This window comes from Atta cephalotes (assembly GCF_000143395.1).
Source record: "Atta cephalotes unplaced genomic scaffold scaffold00003, whole genome shotgun sequence".
NCBI lineage: Eukaryota > Metazoa > Arthropoda > Insecta > Hymenoptera > Formicidae > Atta > Atta cephalotes.
In genome coordinates, this window is record NW_012130067.1 from 8,558,100 (window position 1) to 8,567,194 (window position 9,095).

At 29.4% G+C, this 9,095-nt stretch overlaps 1 protein-coding gene across 1 annotated transcript in view; it reads left to right on the forward strand.

Annotated features, from left to right (window-relative positions):
• LOC105625643 (histone acetyltransferase KAT7) overlaps positions 1–9,095 on the forward strand; it is a 48,776-nt gene that overhangs the window by 1,311 nt on the left and 38,370 nt on the right. Inside the window, exons 3-9 of the mRNA XM_012206964.1 lie at positions 1,523–1,765; positions 1,856–2,110; positions 2,185–2,361; positions 2,842–3,130; positions 3,221–3,512; positions 7,790–8,028; positions 8,304–8,490. Of these exons, the coding sequence (XP_012062354.1) occupies positions 1,523–1,765; positions 1,856–2,110; positions 2,185–2,361; positions 2,842–3,130; positions 3,221–3,512; positions 7,790–8,028; positions 8,304–8,490 (1,682 nt within the window). The remainder of the gene's footprint in view (positions 1–1,522; positions 1,766–1,855; positions 2,111–2,184; positions 2,362–2,841; positions 3,131–3,220; positions 3,513–7,789; positions 8,029–8,303; positions 8,491–9,095) is intronic.

Here is a 9,095-nt window from a genome sequence, read left to right on the forward strand (position 1 = left end):
TATGAGATAAATACAATAGATGATAGTAAAGTAAAAGTTAAGTACTTAAAAAATAAAAGTAAACTAAATAGTAGTTACTTTTTAAACTTAATACAACTCCCTCGTGTTTATTATATATATATATATATATATATATATACAGTAACGAATTTTATATTAATTTATGTGATAAATCGGGATAAGGAGATGGCTTAAGGAGATTGGCTTAAGGAGATGTCTTTATAGAGAGTAAAAAATCGTCTCATAAAATTTGGGACAGTTGGCTTTACTAAAGCAGAGTATTTTAAGAGATATTGTTTAAAATGGTTTTAAAATAAGAATCAACTATGAGTACTAACGAATATCAGTGCTGTCTATTTGTAATTTTGAGTTTGAAATTGAAATGCATTTGATGTTTATGTCTGTTGCTATTTATATGTTTTATTTTGTTGCTGTTGTCATATTGCACAACACTTGCTTTCAAGAAAGAGATTAAGATCTACACTCACTACCAAAAAAATTTTACGAGCCACTAGATTTTAGTACAAATTAATATTTTAATATTTTTAAATAACAAACAACTCAACAAAAATATATCAAGATTAACCAACACTCAAACAAATTAAAGCGTAAACGTTCTTCTTAATAGACATAAAAATAAAATTTGAGTTACACAAAATATATTACAAAATGGCGAACGCTGAAGATAGAGATTAAAAAATACAAAAAAGTTTTCTCTTTTCAAATTATTGTATTGCTCAGGGGAATCTTTTGTCTAACACAAAAGTGTATTTTAGTATTTAATCTCATTTTCTAACAAATCTATATTTTGAAAATTCTTATTTTTTGAATAAAGTTATATTTTTAATAAAGTTATATAATTTAAAAAAAAATGTTACAAAACGGATAACTTTTTAATAAATTTATTGTTAGTAATAATATAATTCAGTTACAAATAATTAGAGACAATTTTATCAAAAAGAAATTCCCTCAGCAATACAATAGTTTAAAGTTTTAAAGAAGAAAATTTTTTTCTGTTCTTATACTGTTTTTCTATTCTTACACACCCAATTAAGAAAATTAAGCCCATAACGGTTGAACTGGATCTTTAGTTCAATTAATTCGGTGTGAATTTGTATACTATGTTGATTGATTTTGAACATATACTATGTTCGATTCTCAACTGAGATATTTTTCACAATAAATTATAATGTAAATATCTTCAAAAATAAATATGATTAAAATTATTTCCTATTTAAAGAACTTGTAAAGTATATTTTGAAAATTTAGAGAAATTGATTTGTAATACCTCTTTTGATTACTTTTCAAGATTTTCAAGGAAATGTATTGTATTTTAAATCGTGAGGGTATTGTTAACGTTTTTCATAAAGAAGAAATCTCCGTAAAATAGCGAAGAAAACGCAGATCTCAAAAATGACAAGATATCATCAAACATTTCGTTTGGAAATTTTTGATCGGCAATATACAAATTCCTAGACAGCACTGCAAATAAAATTTTGTGTTTCAAATATATTTTGACAAGGTTCTACAAATGCCAACAATAAATCTTCCGAGAAATCCGGGAAAACAGTGGAACCTGTCCAGAAGAAATTAAAGAAGAAAAGTATATTCAGTCCAGAAAATAGTAGTGAAAGTGACAGCGGCATTTCGGCGAAAGTTGGTACAGTGAAACCAACAAGTAGTTCCGTGAAATGTTCCAAAAATCCATCGGCAAAAGTGAAATTGAGTGACACCAAGCAAAAATCCATAGCATCAAGCAGACCCGGTATCTCTATTTATATCTATCTCTATCTTCTACTAACGACTGTAAATATTTTTTTTAATGTAATTGTTTTTTATGTATTATTTGCTATAGTCGTGAAGCCTCCACAGAAGTCGGAAAGTTCCGCAAGTTCTAAGAGTTCTGGTGGTTCGGCATCCTCAGGTAGTTCGGACAGTACTTCTGATTCAGAATCATCTGAAAGTATTACCAGTTCTCAGCCTCAACCAAAAAAGAAAGAAATGCAATCTAATACACTAACAAGTAGTACTGTAACGAGTGTACCGTCTAAGAGACCATCGGCGGCAGTTGCCCCAGTAAAACCGCAAAAAGCAGTTACAAGACGGCAAGGTTTGTTAAATTCTTTATCGCTATATGTTGATGTACTAAAGAAGAAGAGAAAAATATGATTTTTTTCTAAACAGGTGCTATAAAGAGTGACAACGATGGAGATGCATCCGCGAGTGAGAAAGATATAGATGATCATGAAGCTTCATCTTCGAAAACAATGACGAAAGGCAAGCGGAAATTGCAAACACGCAAAGGAAGTAAATTGCTCCAGTTACAAGCAAAGGCAGATAGCGATTCCGAATCTGACACAGGTATTAACAGAACATGGTTATATACTTTAAAAAAAGTTTTGCGCTTGCTCAATTTCATATTTTTATTCTTTATTTATCCTAATTTAAGTTCTTTTATTTTCTATAAATTATATTAAACATAAATTATATTTAACATATTTGTTTTATTCGAATCTTTTTTTCTTACTCATGATAATAGATCGCTTATTTGTTACAACACAAGTAAAAAATGAAATTTTCTGGAAAGTGAGTTTGAATGTTTTGAATCGTTAAAATTTTGCAATTTTAATTTTGAAATACAATTTTGATGTAATAATTGATTGTAAAGAAATAAAAGTGTGTGCTTTTAAAGTATGTTTTTGTTCTTTTTTGTAAGAAATTTAAAAAAAGTCAATTTTTGAATTATATCGAAGCAAATGAACGATATAATACTCAGACAGAGATATGAGCATATTTTTAAATTGCGTTAATTCTCATGAAATTTGCAATCATTGAAAGTAGCTGAAAGCAAGAGGAGCACGAGCAAATCACCTGTCAAACGCGTTGGACCGTCCGCTGCTGCCAGACAATCTTCTGGTAGATCAACACAAAATAGCAGTACCTCCAATATCATAGGCAGTAGAACAAATCAAGCATCTTGTAATCAAGCATGTGCATCGCAACAAGAGGAACGTGAATGTCCGCTGGCTACGTCCTGCAATTCACGAGGTCATCTCTCTGGAAAACTCGATTTGCACTTTACTCTGGAAGCGTGTCCATTGTATCACAATACTATGCCTCAGGCTTGTGTGTAAGTTACATCTCAGATTTCAGGTTGAGATTTATTGATATGTTAAATAAAAAAATATATGATCATATAAAATGATATTGACTTTTACAGAGAGTTTTATAAAGAAAGAAAGAAACGAGAAGAAGAACGTAAGAAGGCAATAATGAATCTAGCCAAGAAACCCAAAGGTGTGCATCAAACTACTGAGCAACGCAATTACCAACTTAAAGTACGAGACATGAGAAACAAATGGAAGGGTAATACTGGTGACGGTAATGATAGTGACAGCGGCAGTGAATTGCAGGGGAATGAAAAGGACAAACAGCCTAGACTTAACAATCTTACACCTGATTATGACTTAAAACTGTTTATGGAAGCTCAGGCAATAGCCAGTGAAAAAATCGTAAGTATTTAATTTATAACAACAGATTTAAAAATGTATTTCATTGGATTTTGCATATTTATTCTTGGACACTAAAAAATAATCCCTATAAAAAGAGCCTTAGATTCCACCTAAAGTAGGCTAACTTCTTGAAAAATGTGCATTTTCTTAAGAAAATGTTTTAAACAAAAGTTGTAGGGTTTTAAGTGGCATATTTCATGAGAGAGTAAGTATGACCTTGAATAGCGTTGTCAAAGTTACTTTTATACACACACAGGCATTTTGCATTTTAAACTATCACTCTCCAAAATTTTCTTTGTTTTCAATTTTAGAGAAAAATATTTACGATAAAAGTTGTATAGTTTGGATGTGGACATAAGACATAATAGTGTCATTGGTTTGATCTTCACCTTGGAGAAATGTTTCAAAGTTACATAAAGATCAATTTCTTAAAGGGAATGCTCTACTTTTGATAACAGATCTTATAGCTGACAAGGAGACATTTCCAAAATAATATAATGAAGTTCTCATTCGTCAAAAACTTGGCACGCACGCTACTAGATCTCGAAATATAATACAAATTTATTATATATATCTCGAAATGTAATACAATATTATATTATGAAAAAGAAAAAAAAATATTAAACTTTATTTTTATTTGATTTAACATTTAGATAAAATTCATTATCTATTATTAGTTTTAAGTTGTTTTCATTGTGTGTTTTCCTTACTCGATCTAGTAGCACCAAGTATTTTACATAAAAAATTTTGCTATTTAAATTGATTTTTTTTATTTTATATTGTTACTTTTTTTTGTGGTAACATTTGAATCGAGTAAGGCAACGCAATTTTGTGATATAATAATGTTTTGAAAGAGAATTAAATAACTATTACTACTTCGATTGGAAGAAAAAGTGTAAGATATAACTTGGCTAATTGTTGATATCAAGTCTTTTATACAAATGATACATATCATCAGAGTAATATGTATATAAAAATAAATAATAAAAGTACCACTTAAATTTTAAAATAATAAAAATAATAATAACATTCATTTGGGTTTTATTTTTTATTTGGTATAATAAAAATAGTATATAATTCGAAAAATATCTCATGAAAAAATATTTTATTATAGTATTTTGGAAAGGTGTATTCATAAACTTATAAGATAGCGGAATATTCGTATGAGAAAAGCTGAAGACTTGATAGAAAGAGAAAAAAATAGTAGAATAGTTCTCTTTTTTTCTAGTAGTAAATTGATTAGTTGCCGCAGCAGGCCGGGAAGTGGACAACAGCAATGAAAGATGTTATAGCCTTACACTCAAGTTGATTGGTTCTCCATCGCTCACTATAAAAGAGAAAAACTATGTCTAGAGCTGTCCTTTAATGTTATTTTCAGCTTCTCTCATATGAATGCTCTGTCTATTTTATAAGTTTATGGGTGTGCTACAAGAATATAATATGTAATGAAAAATAGGTTTCATAAAAATTTCAATGTGATGTTGCCCCTACCTTGACAAGGTCATCCATTGGTTCCATCTTATGTTCTCGAAATCACGAAACTATTATTTGAATATATTTTTTATTTGATATATACTTTCAAAGATAATAATTTGTAATATTTCATGTGGGCCATCCTATAGATATACATATATTAGACATACATATGCTTATTTTTCGACTTCTGAATCCTTTCTGCAGCACTCTTTAGAATGATTCCAATCTATAAAAAAATAATCTCTATCAAATTTCAGCTCCATGGGCAATGAGAACCCTTGCCGATTTATTAAACATTCGAGTATCTTTGTATTATACTTTTTACACTATCAACATTTGGTTTAAAAAAATTTTTTTTACAAAAATTATTATATAAATTTTACAAAAACCTAGACGACTTCTTTTTTTAAACATGTGCTTTTCTACACTTGCTTTTCTACATTATGTGAGACTTTATATAATATGTTTTATTTAATCCCTTGCAGCACAGTGGCACATATGTGACACCTTTTTAATCTCAGTTTTTTATGTTTTTCATACAGTTTCATAACATATTACTGCAATGAAAAGAACATTATCAGTCTGCACATTTCTTCGGAAAACTGAGATCAACAAGTTATAACATTCATATATAATTTTTTTTAAATATACAACTAATATAACTAAATATTTTCTAAAGAAAATATAAAAGAGAGTGACTGGATAATTTTGTATATTTGTTAAAATGATGAAAATTAACACGCGACATGAATGACATATCATATAAAGACTAAAGAAAATTATGGTACTAAGGATTTTAATTTAAATAATATATATAAAAGGTTTCAAACGATGCAGAAAAGCAAGAGACACACATATTAATAAGAGAAAAAAAATCCTCTAAATGTCGATATTGTGTAGAAAATGTGCTTAAAAATTAACGTTGATAGTGTAGCAAGTTTAATATTTAAGAGAATTCAAGTGTTTGAAATGAGCTAAGGGCAAAATTTTTTTTCTGTTCGATCAAGCAAAATTTTTTTTCAAGGCAGATTATTTTTTGTGGATTGAAAATAATCTAGAGAGTGTAAAAAGAAATGGAAAAAAAATTTTTTGTCAAGAATAAATAAAATCTTAATGTCTGTATATACAGAATAGACAATTTTAATCAATATACGCAAATATCGCAAAAGGATATAGAGCAAGGTTACATCAAATTTTTTAAACCCCCCGAACCCCCATTTTTTATTGCATATTCTTGCAGTTTATTTTGAGAATTTTCTAAAATGCTATAAAGTATTTTTTTGTTAAATAAATTTTGAATTATGAAATTCGAAAGTTACAGTTGCCAGCGTTTACAATATTTTACATTATCCAAGGTGTTCGACTGATGGCTAAATCACCTTTTAAATTTAATGTTGTTCAAGATCATGATAACATTAATCTTAACAAATGTTATAATAATCATAATTCAAAATTTATTTAACAAAAAATACTTTATAGGATTTTAGAAAGTTCTTAAAATATACTAGAAGAATATGAAATAAAAAATTCGATTCGGGATTCGATTTAAAAAATTTGATGTAACTTTGCTCTATATCTTTTTGCGATATTCGCGTATATTGATTAAAATTGTCTATCCCATATATACAGACATTAAGGTTTTATTTTGACAATCTATAAGGTATTCTTGACAAAATTTTTTCCAATTCTTTTTACAACACTCTCTAGATTATTTTTAATCCACAAAAATAATCTGCCAAAATTCTGCTTGATCGAACAGGAAAAAAATTTTGCCCCCAGCTCATTTCAAACATTTGAATTCTCTTATCAGTTCTCTTGTCAGTTGGATAACGTAAATGCCGGCAGTTATATAATTTTCAAACTCGAAATTTATTTAATGAAAAAATACTTATTGTAGCGTTTTGGAATGTTCTTGAAATAAGTTCTAAAAATATGGAATAAAAATTGGAATTTTCATTAAAAATGTGTTTATGTGATCTTGATCTGTCTTTAAGAACATCTTCTTAAGATCAAACAAGGATCAATCATCTACTTTTCCCTTTAAAACTATAAAATTTTTGTCTGACTTTTTTTTTAATTTCTTTTTTTTTAAGATACACGCGTGCGTGCGTGCGTTGCATGAATAATTGCTATTTAGAATTTAAATTGATATTATAAAAATAACGAGATTGAAAGTGAGTTATTGACAAGTCAAACTATTGACAATGAGTAAATTTCCTAATTATTATAATCTGATTGTTATAAAATTTATTTTGCAATCGTTTCAACTTATAATAAAGCCTAACTATACATGTATACAATCGAGTCAATAACTTACAAATAAAAGTGAAAAGAAATACAAGATATGATAAAAATCGCATGTATGTCAATTGACGTTTTTTATAATCCATATACATGCGTTTTTTTCGTATTTTTCGTTGCATATATTTATTTTTATTTTTATTTGTAAGTTATTTTGACTCGACTGAGGATAATCTTATTACAAGTTAAAATATTTGCAAAATCAGTTTTATTCGATTAGGGAGTCTTATTTTTGAAAAAATTGCATACAAAAATATTGAGAAAATCTTTAATGTACATAAAATAATATCCTGTAGTATTTTTGTATGTTTTCGCATACGATATTTTTCGAGAATACAGCTTTAGGTCATAATATAATTATTAGAACAGAAATCTAGTTGGTTTATAGCCTATTTTCACTCGTTTTTTTTAAATTTATTAAACTTTACGTTTATTCCTTATTTTTATTTTGATGTTTATTAATTGTACTTTTCTCCTATATATCAATGCTTATTTTTAAGGAAAAGGAGTTACAAGAATTTGACTGTGGAGAAGGTAAAAATGGTGGCACCAGATTCGTCGAAATGGGAAAATGGGAAATGAAAGTTTGGTATCAAAGTCCATATCCCGAGGAATATAGTCGTGCTCCTAAGCTTTATCTTTGTGAATATTGTCTGAGATATGCGAAAAGCCGTCAAGTTTTGAGGAGACATCGAGAGAAGTGTCTGTGGAAGCATCCACCAGGACATGAAGTATACAGGTAAGCACACAATTTTCTATTATTTATATTCATATAACACATTTTATATTATGAAATATATTTAAAGATAAAATAAAATAAGTTTTGACAAATATAATATATCTGCAAAGTATTGATGAATCTAGATTAAAGGAGATTATAACAATAAATAATTAAATTTCTCTCTTTAATTATTTTCATACGTATTTTGGATTTTTTTTTGCTAAAGTTATATAATATCTGCAATTTGAATAGTATGGAGTGACAATCCTCAAATTATCTTGTACCTTTTATAGAAAGGACAAGATAGGCGTGTGGGAAGTAGATGGTAAGCGATACAAGCAGTATTGTCAGAATCTCTGCTTGTTGGCCAAATTCTTCTTGGATCATAAAACATTATATTACGATGTCGAGCCGTTTCTTTTCTACGTTATGACAATTGGCGATTCTGAAGGCTGTCATACTGTCGGATACTTCAGCAAAGTAAGTACATATCTATCTCGTGATTTGCCACGTCAAACTTTATTCACTTCATAGAAATATTTTATGATTTATACTACTGTTATTTCTCGAGTGTCAATATTATAACTGTAAAAATATCATCGCTATAACGAATTCATTTTCACGAAGCCCTAAAGACTTTGAAATTCTTCATCAATCTGAATTCGATGGAGCCAATGAGTTTCATCGTTTGGTCTACACGATCCTCGGGTTTTCTTTTCGTGACTTAGCTGGCTCTCATTCCGTCGCCCTCTAATCTAATGGCATCCACGTTATAGCGTGCACGGATTACGCGAACAAGGGTGTGCCTCGTAGAGAAGAGGGTGCCTCGTATCTCTGACCTTTCTTCATCCTCCCCTTTTCTCTCCCATTCTCCTTCTCGCCGCCGCCAAGCCTAGTGTACACATACACATTGCTTCAAGGAGCAAGGATGGGGGGGAACCATACACGCCTATTTACCGCGGGACACAGCATCGCCGGGAGTCGAAATCTTTACCGACGTTCAACGACCTCTGACCCTGGCGTTGGCAAGACACGCCAATCCGCATCTCCACTCTTGCTCTCAACCCCTTCTCTCTCTCTCTCTC